Raw genomic sequence first — 14,969 nt, 5'->3', positions numbered from 1 at the left:
CATACCAATTTCAACATGTTAAAATTCACACTTACATACGAGGCTTGGAGGATTAAAACTAGACAAATAACTCATCTTTTGTTCAATTTCCCAAAACTCGAAACCAACTGTGAATTGGTCTACTGAGACCCGCCTAAATAGTAAGTGTTCTCTTCCTTTTTCTTAATACAAACTTATTCAATTCAGAACTTTGAAAGTGGCCTTCTATAACACCGAATGCTATAAACGTACCAGAACCAGTCGTATGATCACTTGATGGCCCAGTTAGCCAGCTAGGTGTACTTCCACCTCCAAGAACCCAGTCGAATACGTCGCCTTTTAGAATGTTGGTCCATGTGCACAGTCCGTTTTCAAATGAGCAGTCTCCAGGTGATGGACAGCTGCCACTCATTATTTTTACATCATCAATAGCGATATCACCAGTATAACTTGTTCCTTTGACACCTTCAAAAACGACCTAAAGACAGCGGAAGAAAAATAAATAAGCCTCCTACTTCAGACTGCGGGACAATTTTCTTTCTTCCATCGTAGATTTGGTTATTTGGAATGAAAAGAGGCGATAAAAAAGGGAGCAGTTTGTTATGACAAGACTGCTCTTTTTCAATTCAAATGACCAAATTACTTTTGTAAAACCCTGGGCGATATTGTTACTGTACGAAGAGCAACAAATTAATTTCTGATTTCGCTTCACAATTTACTTGAGTAGATACCCAACACATTACATTTCTCTTGTTTCACTTAGAAATGGAGAGCAAGTATTTGGGAATATAAATAATAGTGGGCCAAGGGGCAATCACTCGCTCACTCACTCAACCGCTTCACTGCGGCTGGGATATAACGCCGCCTATGGGGCAATATCTCACCAAATTTTGCCCATGTCCGACGAAACCTTGCCTGCAGTCTGTCATGAAGACAGAACAAATCAAATACAAAAGATTGCCACTTTTAAGTCTGTGATTTGCATTAGTTCTTAAAGCGATGAAAAATCTATATAACGTTTCATCAACAACGTGTCTGTTTAGTCCACATAAACTGGTATGTTGGTCAGACATTACCCTGTGTAGCTGGCGGGATTGTTGTGCACGGGGTGCTTTCTTGGGGGCGGAACCCGGGGCGCTCTGGCGGCGGGTCCCCTTCCTTCCCCCACCCCGTACCTCCGAGAGCCAAAGGACAGCTAAAACAAGACTTGATAAGAGCTTTGCATTTTAAAGTTCAGAAAACTACATACCTGATAGGCGTAGCGGCTACTAATGCTGACTTGGGCTACATTCCAAATGTTGCTATCGTTACCACTTTTGCTCCACACTTTGGACATGGACCAAGACCAATTCTTAATGTAGACATTCAGTGTTCCAATTGTGCGACCATACATGTGATACCAGAACTGAAGACAAGACCCTTGGGTGGCTTGGTATCTTGGGCTGAGCAAACGTGCAAAATCCCCTCTGTTTAGGTTGCTAGGGGACACTTCAATGTACATGAAATGACCTAAAAACAACACAGCCATAATAACTATATTTTCAAACAAAGAAATTCCTGGTCGCATTGTTTTGTTTTGTTTTTTGTTTTCCTTTTTTTTAAAATATATGGGATGCCAGCTTATTTCATACAACTTAGGCCCCGTTTGAATGCAGAACCTGACCTGTCCCAGGTAGAAAGGGACAAATCAACTCAGACAAATCAACTTATAAGCGAACGTCCATGAGCGCGCGTGCTCTGATTGCCTAAAACACCGCTCGCGCAAGCTCCGATCGTCTCACCTTGACAGAGTTGACCCAGCTGGGCGAGCCAAAATGTTTTTTCATAGAGACAAGTTGGCCTGGCTACTGAGGGTGACACTACCATCAAAAACGTCTGGGTCACTTTTCTAGCCGAGCCAACTTTTGGCTTCTGATGTAAACGATTCGCCCTGGTTTATAAGGAAAAGCATGAGAAGTTGGCTCGCCCAGGGTGGCTTGGCTAGGCGGCTGACCAACTTTGCTCCATATAAACGAGGCCTTACAATATTTGATGTTTTTTACATCAAGTAAAGGGCTTTTACATCTTAATAAGATGCATACCGCTGCGATTCTTTGGCCACTAAACGAACCTATTTTTGTATTTTAAGTGAAGTTGGCTTGTTTTCTGACAAGAAACTGGAGGAGAGCAGAGCATCGGATTGGGAAATGGAAAAAGTTAGGAAAATATGCCTTATCAGGCCTCTAAGATAATCCTTTGATAGGTAACCACAAAAAAGTCATTAAAGGCTGAGTAACACTTGCATCTGAGGTCTGTGGATAATGAAAGCACAGGCATCATAACAATTGATGATTTGATTCTATTTCCCCCCTAATAAATTTAATAGGGATGACAAACGACAAAACCCACTGGCCATTGCACACTTACCATAGACAGTTCCATATGTGTGATCTGCTACAGGTCCTGTACCAATACTGGACGTTGGACCATTGCTGCGCACCCAGTCAAATTTATCCGTGTCGTGATCTTGCTTATAACCACAGATATCAGATGCCTCGAAGCTACACATTCCTGCGATAAAATTAAGGATATTTTTACAAATAGTTATGGTGAGTGCTGGGAATCATCTTGAGAAAAATAACGCGTCCCAGTCCTCTCCAGAAACAATGAGTGCTATTCCAAAAACCAATTATTCCCAAATTGTGAATCATCGCGCTTTTATGTAAACACACAGTTTTTAACACCAAAACTCTGCATCACAGTAAAATGAAATTATCCTGCTGTTATGAAGCACGACAAAGAGTAAAAGAAATACGGTTTAACCTCCCCGTATGCGACCTACGTGCGAAGAGTATTTTGAGACCGAAATTTGAAAAGAAAAATAAGCACTCCACAGTTGAAACAGCGCCCCGTCTCAACGAAGAAAATTCAAATAACCGCCCCAGGCGCTAATTGTAGCATTTAGCTAAGAGAAGTTACCTGATGATGGGCAGCTTCCGTCCTTCAATGCAATATCATCAAGGGCTATGTCGCCACGATAACTTACTCCACGAACGGCTTCAAACACAATCTGAAAAAAAGATACAGTTACAATTATTTGACAACTGAGTGCGAACTTACCTTCTTCCTAATCTATTTTGATAGCGACAAAAGATCTGACAAAAATATGCTATCTTCTCGCAAATGCATAAGCTACATCTTTAACTGCGACGACGTCGTATGCATTTGTTTCTTCATTCCGCGGTTCCAGTAGATGAAATTCATATATTCGTAATTACTAAAACATCGTTCGTCAACGAGTAGATCAGAATTCTTTAACACTATACAATCCGAGGAAATTACTTGGAATTTAGCTATTTATAAGCATTGCCAAGAAGTTAACCTTGGACTAGTCCCTACAGAACAACACTGGGTAGTTACTAGATTGAGCATTGAATCCAAAGCAACTTTTCTACATATACCAACATAAAACTAGCTGGCATTGAATAACTTCCAATCGTACATACATTTTCTTTTTAATTTGTGAATTCTCTTCTGATACCAATACATTGACTGGTGACAAAAAATACTCAAGGTATATAATTTGCTGAAAACACAGTCTGCAAAGATCGAGTGTATTACCAAGCAAAGGGCTAGTCAGTTGTTCATTGGGAGTATCACAATGAACATTACGATACAAATAAGTGATGTGCCTATCTATTAATGGTGTGTTAACAATAAAAAATAAATTCAGCATACACACAGGTATTGAAAACCTTACTTGAACATTGCCTGTGTGCTCCACCGTGTATTCACCCTGGATCCATCTATTGCCCTGATCACCCTGCCTCATCCACTGCGGCTTTCCAAGGGAAAACCCTTGCCTCTTGTACAGACGCAGCACATCAACATGGGGACCGTACATGTGATACCAGAAAGAGACACAGTGTATGGATTTAGTGCCATTGCCTGCTATTGTAGGGCTGATGATTTGCGCAGTGTCATTAGGTAGTCTCGGAGATGATGTTTCGATGTATACATACCAGCCTTGTCCTGTAAAGAAAATGGAAATAGTTCAACAGTGATCAGGACACTTGGCCCTAAGTGTACCACTAATAGTGAGCGTAGAAAGGATTAGCGCAGTTGATTAGTGCGCGGCCTCCTGTGCGGGAGGTCCCGAGTTCGATTCCCAGGTGCAGTGACCACAAATCCTTCTTTCGACTTCTTTCCTTTCTGTGTAGCTTTAAGTAGCTTTAAATACCTGTAAAACGGAAAACTAATGGAGAGAGGGAGAGGGGGAGGGGAGGGAGAGGGGGAGGGGAGGGAGAGGGGGAGGGGAGGGAGAGGGGGAGGGGAGGGAGAGGGGGAGGGGAGGGAGAGGGGGAGGGAGGGGGGGTAAACTGAGAGTACCGTCGGCTTCAGGATTGTTAGTCAGAAGACTATTTCGAGCTACCGACGCAAAATAAGGACTCTTTCCCTTTACCTGAGAAATCACAATTGCGTAATTTGTTAAAATAAAGAATAAAATCAAAACATACTTAACGATTGTCGCAGTATTTTAACAGAAATTTTCTTTGGTGTTACTACAGATGACTAATATCTTTAGCCCTTGAAAAATGTTAAAAAGAATGCAATATGCTTTAAATTATTCTGGTACAAGGTTTTTGTCCACTGAAAATTAAAATTATTCAATTTCCTGGTAAACTCCGTCTTAAAGTACGTACCATGGGTCCAAAGGATAGGTCACTACAGGAATACTGTAATGATCTATGAAACGCCTGGGCGTTTATCAAATTTTAGGGGTCCAAGAGGGGGCGTTTAATAGATGGAAGGCGTTTAAAAGAGAGAGGCATTTATTATCGTAACTCATTTTAACGAACTCAACAAAACTGTATACAATATGCTTTCGGCCAAAAACGTTTGTGTGTTAACAGAATCTATTTTTTTTCTCTTTTGTTACAATCAAGAGGGTGCTTTAACAAGTGCGCAACGAGATCAAGAAGATCAAAGAGCACTGTCATTACTTTGAACTTGAACGGAACATGACATAATACACACACGGACGTTAATCAAGCAATGAAATTACGTAATAAATTGATTGATTTTACTCGATTTTTCCATTTCCTAGTATTTTGAAGCAATTTTCACGGGGGGCGTTTATTAGAGAGGGGCGTTTAATACATACTTAACAGCGTAGGGAGGGCGTTTATTAGATCATTAGATCATTTACGGTATTATGGTGAAAAAAGTACATTCTTGCCTACCTTTTAAATTATTATTTACTAAAGTTTTTGGTAACTATTCACCACGCAACAAACTAAGCATTTTATTGCCCTTCATCCATACACCAATCGATATCACAAGACACATTGTTCTCAGTTTTGTCAGAGGAGCTGAGGCTGATCTCAACAACGACGACGGCATGAAGGTAAGTGGGTACAGTAGTGCTATAAAACAACTAATAACCCCTTTAAACTATCACATAATGTCCAAAGGGTTACCATCCTAGTGAGGTTAAACGCAATTAAGCCACACTCACTGGTTCCTGCTGTATGATCAATACTTGGACCAGTCAGAAAACTGCCTGTGGAACCCCTGTGTCTTGTCCAGTCAAAACGATCCCGGCGTGACTGTGTCCATCTGCACAATCCTGTTTCAAAGTTACAATCAAATGGAGCCGCACCGGAGGGAGACACATTACAGCTGCCAACCGTTGCAGTAAAGGAAACGTCATCAATTGCTATGTCCCCTTGGTAATCTGTTCCACGCACACCTTCGAAAATAATCTACAAGCAAAAATTTATTACACCAAATTGGCTTTTTTCGAAAACTGGTCCACGTCCCACGCCAAGCTGGCACAACAAAATCCTCTTGACGCATTTCTTAGCTGAAAATTGGCGAAAACTGTGGATGAAGCTATCAACTTCATTATCTTATTATCAAGTTCTTTTCAAGACGTAAATTGTAAAATTTAAGGGCGTTAAGGGCCTCTAAAGGCTTCATTTCAGGTTCAAGGAATTTTCAAGTCTCTGTGAATCATCTTTCAACGTCATAACCCAAACCTACGTTCACACGACAGCGGACGAATCTTCGACCGGATGTCAAATTTGACCGGATGACACTTCGTTCACAGGGAACCGTTCAACAATTTTGCTCCGTTCACACGGAACTGACGAACCAGGTTGAATTTTTAATTTCTTTCAGTGGATTTACCATCTGCCTATGAGCAGAGCGCTTTTTCAGCAAATCCAAGATGGAGTCTCCCAGATGAGTTACCACCCAACGTTATAAAAATTAAGACGCTTATGGTGTTCACACCGCGCCGGTCAAATTGTCCACTATACAGGCCAAAAATGTTACCCGGTGGATAACGTTGGACGGCCGAATTTTGAACGGTTATGCGTCTAAGTTTCTGAACGGTTAAGGTGGAACGGAACATCCTAAAATGCACGAACTTTCAACAGGCCACGCCTTGTTAACGTAGCCTAAAACTGACTCTCTAGTCAAAAGGCCTACCATTCCACTAACTCATACCTGATAATAGCGATTGCCACTCAAAATAGGTACCACAGCAGAGTTCCACCTGTCGCCTTGATCAAGAGACATACTCCACAGCTTGGTCTCTGACTGGCCATAGATTCTCATGTAGACATTCAAAGTACCAATGTGGCCGCCCTTCATGTGATACCAAAAAGACATACATCTGCCATTGCTAGGGGTTGGAGGAAAGATTTCACTTTCGAATCTTGCGCGGTCACCGCGCTTTCGAGGGTACGATGTTTCTATAAACATGTAGTTGCCTATGAAAACAAAGAGGACTGCATCAGTAACTGCACCACAAAGAAGTGCGCAAAACTCTTGTGAAGGATTACAGTTCTTTGCTTCATTAAATCGATACCCCTTAAACGCAGTTAAGAACCTTTTTACATGATTTCTCTTCCTCTTTGAAAATGGAGGAATGCAGGGGAAAACCAAGTTTGTTTACTTTTTGACTATAACAGACGCAGATTTATAAGGGCTTTTCATAACGGCATGGGATTTCTCCCACTCCCCATCCCACCACTTGCATTGTTCCCATTACATCATCGACGCCCACTTCTTACCCTAACAGGGTTCGTACTCTCTTAAGTTCTTCAAATTCCATGACTCCCATGACTCTTTCCATGACCTTTTCAAGTTTTCCAAGACTTAAAGGTTTATTTGTCGCTTTCAAAAATTTTCAAACTTTTCCTTGTTTTGAGGGTATTTTTCGACGTTAAACAGTTCAACAGACACAAAAACTGGTGACCGCCAAAATGCGCGCCGTTTGTTGCTGTTTAATTACTCCTCTGCAGTAACTAAACTACCAAACAAAACTTCAACTTTCCATGACTTTCAAGAACCGACAATAAAATCCCATGACTTTCCAGGCCTGGAAAATGAAATGCTTAAATTCCTTGACTTTCCAGGTTTTTATGACCTGTACGAACCCTGTTACCCTCCCTTTTCCTTGTCTGCAAGGTCAGTTCACGGCTTACTAAAAACCTTGCAAAATTCAAATATTCTTTGAAGGGAAAAACACTAACCCTTTCCTGTTCCTGTTGTATGATCTATCTTAGGGCCAGTAAAACCACTGGGCGTTCCACCGCTTCCCCTTGTCCAGTCAAATTCATCATCCACAATATTCATAGAGTTGACCCAAGTACACAATCCTTTCTCAAAATCACAGTCACCTGTAAAACAAATCATAGTTACAATTAATGAACCGGTAGCGTTGTGTTAAAACATTATTAAACACATACTGGAAGATGCAGTTAACCCAGGGATAGTTCGAATTTTGAATCATCCAGATATAAAAGTTTACAAAGCAAATTCAATTCTTTGTCTTCAATTTGGTAATTGGATGCTATAAACGAATAGAGAAAATTATCCGAAAAAATGCTTTTGAACAAAAGGAAAAGAAACTTGGATTAAGATTTAACCCCAGGTTAGCGTTAATCAGCCTTCCAACAACTGGGCCCTGGAGTATATAACACTTTGACTGCGGCAAGAACTGAATCAAAAACCTATAACTGCGAGAATTTGAAACATTTCTATAAGTATTAAGGAAGCTATGTTACGAGTTCTTGATTTTCTTTATGATGCTTAAAGCAACCTCATGCAACATGCAATGGTTTAGTTTTATGGTTCAGTTTTATTTCAAATCACTCTGGCTTTCGATAGCAAAGATGAAACAGATTACAACTTGAAAACTGGGCCAACTCGTTCAGGTGAAACCCGTAAGCTGTCGAAAAATAACCAAAAGAAGACAATGCTTTGTCATCATCTAATGTCTTTACTTTGAGAGTTTCAACAAGAAGAAAAGAGGGCTAAGAATACTTAGTTACAATTTAAGCTGAGCACTGACTAACAACATGTGAAACGTATTACGACATCACGTAGCAAACCTGGCAATGGACAGGCACCATCCATGATCTCAACATCATCTATTGCAATGTCACCAGTGTAACTGGTTCCAGTGATACCCTCAAATATTACCTGCAAGACAACATCAGGCAAAATTGATTTACCAAACACCTAGAGTTTAATAAGTACAATTTCTTCCTTTTATCTTAGCATGTGTACAGACGTCCCCCTCCCCTCAGAAAACATCGGGGAGAGAGAGGAGGGGGGGCGTCTGTACACAGGCTACTTTATCGAAGTAGGTTTGATCCCTGTTTTAAGTCTACAAAACAATTCTAATTTGTTTCACGGTATTTCATAGCGCCCACTTTCTTCCACAACTGTACGTTTTTTAATTCTTAGAAATGGCGCAATAACTAGTTGTTGCATAACTACTCTAAATCGATAGAAAAATGACAATAGAGCTATTCGGCTAACTCAATGTGGTACCCAATTCAAACCCTTTGGGAATAGAACTTTTTCTTTCAGGAATTTCCATACATTAAAATGTGAATGTCACATTATAATGCAAACACAATGCACAAAGAATCTTAACCCCGGGAGATTTGAATTGGGTACAACATTGAGTTAGCCGAATAGGTCTATTGGTTTTAGTTGTATGTACTGTCACTTCCTAAAAGGAATCACTGAAATATTTTGAAATAAAAGACTGCTTTCCTATTAGCTATAGTACGGTTGGCGGCAGCAAGACACACATACTTTGAAGTCAATGGGACTCTTCAGTGTAACTTGAGCTATTCTCCATACGTTTCCTTGGTTACTAGACAGGCTCCAGATCGGCGAAGAGCGAGTATTGTTTTGCAGCAAAAGAACATTAAGTGTTCCAATGGTTGATCCATACATGTGGTACCAGAACTGAAGGCATCTACCACCAGTGGATTTGAACTGAGGGCTCACAAGCCATGCCTTGTGACCTTTGGAGCGAGGCCTAGAGGTCTCAATGTACATATAGTACCCTAAAGGTCAGAGGATAAAGAAAGCTTAAGCAAGAAGGTGTTCTTTACATAATTTGCTGCTGGTGGCAGTCGAATGCACCACTACCACCACCACTACCGATGAGACAAGGAGATTAAGGGGGAACCAAAAGTCAGGACTAGCCAGTCATTATTCTTGAAAATGAAAGAGACTTTTTGAAAGAAAACAAGACATTACCGTGCAGTACACTTATTTGGATTAGACTGATCGGCTGGAGAGTCCTGACTTATAGTGGAAATTCGCTGGTCAGGCCAGTCAGGTCAGACTAATGATATGCACAACGCAAATGAGTAATAGCTCTTTCCGAGATTTTTCAACTTACCATTATTCGTTCCCGTAGTGTGATCAAATGATGGCCCAGTTCCACGGCTGGCTGTGTAACCATTTGCACGTGTCCAATCAAAGTTATCACCGTGAACATTGGTCCAGCCACAGAGATTAGGATCCTCAAATGAACACTGCAGTTGAGGAGGACACTGACCATCCTGCAGGGAAATGTCATCAAGAGCAATATCCCCTGCCCAGCTAATTCCTCTGCGACCTTCAAAGACAACCTGTTCAAACGAGCAGAAAAAAATTAAATAAAATAACGATTTAGAGGTAGCACATCCACATAGTGACTCTTCGTCTAAAATTCCTGGCTAAATTAGACTTTGGAAATGTTAGTTTTGAGGAGAGGAGAAACCCGGAGTACCCGGAGAAAAACTCTCACAGCAAAGATGGAGAGAATCAACAACAAACTCAACAGGCATATGGCGTCGACGCCGAGATTCGACCCCGGGCCTCATTCGTGGGAGGCGAGTGCTCTCATCACTGTGCCATCCCTTGCTCCCCAAGACTTAGCATAAAACGACACTGCTATCAAATAACTAGCCCTCCTAGAACGATTTTGCGTTTTGAGACAAAAATCGTACAAGTAATTATGGAATGTACAGGTGAGATGGTTATGGTTAAGTATGGTAAGCTTTGATGCCTTGATTTCCTTGATTTTCCTTTATTCTAAATGCGACTGATCAGGACCCTATTGACATACCAGATCATTTAAGGTCGCGGGGGACACCTTGAGCTCATTGTTAAGCAGTTAGTTAAAGCATGTGCATGAAGAACGACGAATTGCATTTCAATGCAATTTCAAGGAGTTAACAACTAAAAGAGCACCAAGTGCCTGAGGTCAGCAGTCTTTTAGCATGCGCATACCCAGTAGCTCGCTACATCGATTATGTGATTCACTGGCGCGTTCAGATAATCTGCGATTCAACGTTAATTTCGGGGATGACAGATTTTGCTCATTTAATCGAGTATATCTTGCTGGCAAACTTGAAATTGTAAAATCAGCTCTATACAAGAAACACTAGAGGTTTTGACCGATCATTTGTTAATAAAATCACAGAATGCTGTCTTCTATTCTTTCCGCAAACTTGGACACAAAATCACGACTTCCCAATAGCCACAAATATGGCTAAAAGCATTGCCGCAAAGCGCGATCAACCAATTAAAAACCTTCATTCTTCAATGTCTGTGTAAAATTTCTACCTTAATCGCTTCCAAAACAACCGAGATACAAGCGTTTTTAAAAGATGTAGCACAGCAAGATTTGCCTTCTGAATTTATTCATAGATAGGTTTCCCCCGCGACCTTCAGGTGATTCGACAGAGACAACAATAAGTCAATAAGTGCAATAAGTCTTCCATGTACAAATAGTGCTTACTAAACCTGTAAAGAAAGACTGAACACTTCATCCCCGTACAGAGAGCCACTGAAGGAAACTTTTACCTGAAATTTAGATGAAACAGTCAAAGAAACAACTGCATGCCTCCACTTGTTTCCTTGAGTATCACTCAATGTCCAAACAGGTGAACCCAGCTGTCCATTTGCCTTGGTGTACACGTTCAGAGTATCAACATGAGGACCGTACATGTGATACCAAAACTGCAAGCACTTGAGTTGAGTAGCAGGAATCGTGGCACTCTCGATGCGTGCTGTGTCATTAGCCTTCCTTGGAGACGACGTCTCAATATAAATGTAGTAGCCACTTGAGCCACCAGTCGTGTGGTCAGTACCAGGTCCAGTTAATCGAGATGGTGTCTTCCCTCGCGCTCTAGTCCAGTTAAATTTGTCATCTAGTGCTTGAGTCCAAGTACACGTACCGTTCTCAAACGTGCAGTCATAAATGGAAGGTGCTGAAAATAATGCAAAATTATTGCTCTACAAGTTGCATTCAAAGGCTCCTCTGTTCAACGGAGCGAAAACAAACTTTAGCTTGCTGGATAATCGCGAAAAGAAACCCATGATCCCCCATGGAAAATCAAACAGTCTCTAACGTGTAATTAAATAAAAAATATACGAGAGAGAAGTTTTCATGCTTAACTACAAACAGCCTGGGACCAGGCTCCGCAGTGGGGGGAAAGGGCGAAAAAAAGGCGACCCGAAGTAGGCACACTCAGCTGGCTTAGCTCTTCCATTTATGCCATTTGCCTTTCCTCCCACTACGGAACCTGGTCCCAGGCTAAAATACAAATAAATCCTGAGATCAACTGGGGTCGCCGATACTTTTTTAATGGCTAACGAACTACCAAATTCCCTAGACTCCATTTTTGTGTACGTGACCTATGATTGGGCACTGAATTAATGTTTTGGTGGCACTTGTTGAGTTGGTTGCACTGTATAAATTTGTTTTCTTCTTTTTGGAGGTTAGAGTAGACAAAGATAGGCAGCAAGACTAATTTCCAATAAGACCGCTATAAATGGGCTGTCTTGTTATCGTTACTCGCGGGGTTGTCAGAAAGTTTTGAAGTAGACAGTTGAGTTGTCAAAGTAAGCGGCCAGTCCAGGGACATTTTATTTGAAAAACGTCATTTTCAAAGAAATGCCAAGCAGAGTAGCTGGCCGTACTAACCAAGTAGGCGGCACTTTTCGCCGACAGCCGGCTACTTTTGACAACCGCGCCGTTAGAGTTCCCTGATGAAATTTATTGGTGCCTTCTTTATAACTGTACAGCAACATTTTTTGAATAGTGATTTAAGCACACAATTGACCTAAACCAGTAACATCTCGTGTGACATAGCCCCTTCAATAAATGAAATCTCAGTTACCTGGTGTTGGAACTGTGGTGGTAGGCACGGTTGAGACAGCTGGAGTAGTCCAGGGGTTAGAGGGCTTGGCTCCAGAGGGTAAAACAGGACAACTACCAACCGTGAATTGTACATCATCAATAGCTATATCACCTTGATAGCCTTGACCTCTAACACCTTCAAAGATGACCTTCACACAGAGAAAAATAATAAAACAAGACATTTGCTGCAATATCTCTGACAGTGGGAATTGATAAATGCACTACCGAAACAAGGAAAAGTTAGCAATAACCTCTTATCCATAAATTTATCTGTGCATTTTTGTCAAAGACCATTATCGTGCTATCTTGTTCATGAAAAAGAAATTGATCCTAGTATCGCCGAAAATTTAGGTTGAAATTAATAATAAGTTCGCTTGGCCTTTCTTACATGAGTTCAAATGCCCACATTTGGCAAAGGCCAAAGGGGTTTGGGGGAAAATGAGAAAGCCTAACACAAGTTACCAACCTGATAGACATTCCTACTGCTAACAGGAGCCTGTCCAAAATTCCACTGGTTACGTTGATTTCCTGCCAGAGACCAGATCATTCCTGAGGAGCCATTACTACTCATCCAAACATTAAGTGTCCCAATTGTAGCACCATACATATGAAACCAGAATTTCAAACAGCGTCCTGATGAGCCTGTTGGTTGGAACTCTTCGGACTCAAGACGGGCTTTGTCATTGGGTTTGCGTGGGAGGGACGTTTCAATGAACATATAGAATCCTGGGAGAACGAGAAGCAAAGATGTTACATTCACGAGAATAGAGAAAATGTATGTCTGTTGCAGAACTCCAAAGGCACTCCAAGAATTAACCCCAAGGTTTATTCACCACCTAAAAAGGTTCTGTATGGCTATATTGATGTTGATATCCATGTTAGTTCTGTTAAGAGTGTAAGTCACGGCCATAATAGATGTTAAGTGGTAGATGGGCTCATAACTGGAGGGGGGGAACTTATAAGCAGTAAGTCTACGGTAAGTAGTTGTAAACGATGGAAACGCTTTTTGCAAGTCAGTTAACTATCAGTCCTCCTTGAACCCAACCACATGTATGTACATCATTTCAACCCAGTGACTTTCTAAGTTTTTTACAAAAGAAAAACTAAATTTTACAAAGACGAATTGGCAATGAATTATTGACAAACCATGTTCATTGGGTTGGTAGGTTGCCACTGGTTTATCGATTAATTATGATTATTTTTGTAAATTCTTAGAGGTGATAAAATGATGAAGTTGTATGGGAGTTAAGATCCCGTTAGCCTGCGGGTAAGCTATCCTCACGCGTGAGGGGCACACGGAAGAAGACACGAGAGTGCGAGGCGCCCCTCGTGACTTCGCTGCTCGCACGCGCGTTATCTCACGGCTCGCTTCCTTCGCCACTCAAAATGGAGTGGTTGCTTGCTGGCTAGGGTCCCGTATGCGCCTTACCTTTTGATCTACTTTTCCTCAAAACTATTTATTAAAAGAGATTCAGATCAACAAAATTGTTTAAAAAAATTCTTTTCAAATTCCCTCAAAAATACTTACCTGTAGAAGAGTTTGTTGTGTGGTCAATAGCAGGACCAGTGTTGAGACTCGCTGTCGAGCCACTTCCACGTAGCCAATCAAAATCATCAGTATTAGGCACATTGACCCAAGTACACATGCCTGTCTCAAAGTTACAATCACCTGGAGGTGGGCATGCATTTTCCAGTAACTCTACATCGTCTATGGCTATGTCACCTTGATAACTGGACCCTCGTATTCCTTCAAATACCAGCCAATAATCAGAATTTGATGTGATTGTCACCTGCCAAGAACAAGGTGAAGAAATTACTTTTACAGGATGGTATCCATGAGCCCTGTCAGAGCGTTGCTTACAAAAAGTCCTGCCAATTCAAATTAGCTGTGATTACATGAACTGCTTGCGTTTCCCCGGCAGGACAGACTCAGCTCACTAACAACCTATGCAAGTGGGCGCTTTAAAATGAATCTCTGTCTGCAAGGTTCTTTGCGAAGAATGTTAAATTCTAGCCCAAAACATTACATCGTTGAACCGGGGACTGCTACTTTGAACCCCGCCATAAGGCCACTTCGATATTTCGATCGCCTTAACTAAACCCAGGTTAAGTGCGAAATTCGAATTCAGATATGACAGCTTAAAAAGCAAAATCCAGTTTCACTCTTTTTGTGTACAATTTGATGATTAGATGCTCTAAAAAGAATAGAGAAAATTATCTAAGAAAATGCTTCACGGGTAAGCGCTAATCGGCCTTTGAACAACTGGGCCCAGGATTAAAAAGTCCTACAGCAAAAGAATAACTTGTCCCTTACATTCCAGACGCCTCTTAAATTGCAAATTCTTGCAGTGTAATTGACTGTTTCTTAAAGGGACTATGTGACGCTATTTCCTATCTTTTAAAAAAGCTAAAATGTGTCTTCACATAAGATGAGTTCAAAAAAAGATGGTACACTTTTGCTCTTTAAGACTATCATTTACTTAGGCATTGAAAGTGTTTCCTG

The 14,969-nt window shown here is 41.1% G+C and overlaps 1 protein-coding gene across 1 annotated transcript in view; it reads right to left on the bottom strand.

Moving 5' to 3' along the window:
• The window catches only part of LOC140929020 (MAM and LDL-receptor class A domain-containing protein 2-like), a 151,707-nt gene that overhangs the window by 95,536 nt on the left and 41,202 nt on the right, over positions 1-14,969 (bottom strand). The window contains exons 28-42 of the mRNA XM_073378838.1: positions 13,995-14,256; positions 12,933-13,192; positions 12,447-12,615; positions 11,128-11,534; positions 9,677-9,908; positions 9,079-9,335; positions 8,364-8,454; positions 7,503-7,649; positions 6,472-6,737; positions 5,477-5,723; positions 3,719-3,990; positions 2,938-3,028; positions 2,386-2,529; positions 1,229-1,488; positions 232-457 (exon numbers count right to left, since the gene is read on the bottom strand). Coding sequence (XP_073234939.1) covers positions 232-457; positions 1,229-1,488; positions 2,386-2,529; positions 2,938-3,028; positions 3,719-3,990; positions 5,477-5,723; positions 6,472-6,737; positions 7,503-7,649; positions 8,364-8,454; positions 9,079-9,335; positions 9,677-9,908; positions 11,128-11,534; positions 12,447-12,615; positions 12,933-13,192; positions 13,995-14,256 — 3,331 coding nt within the window. The remainder of the gene's footprint in view (positions 1-231; positions 458-1,228; positions 1,489-2,385; positions 2,530-2,937; positions 3,029-3,718; positions 3,991-5,476; positions 5,724-6,471; positions 6,738-7,502; positions 7,650-8,363; positions 8,455-9,078; positions 9,336-9,676; positions 9,909-11,127; positions 11,535-12,446; positions 12,616-12,932; positions 13,193-13,994; positions 14,257-14,969) is intronic.

Source organism: Porites lutea, chromosome 2 (genome assembly GCF_958299795.1).
Source record: "Porites lutea chromosome 2, jaPorLute2.1, whole genome shotgun sequence".
Lineage (NCBI taxonomy): Eukaryota > Metazoa > Cnidaria > Anthozoa > Scleractinia > Poritidae > Porites > Porites lutea.
This window is presented reverse-complemented; position numbering and strand designations above follow the sequence as displayed.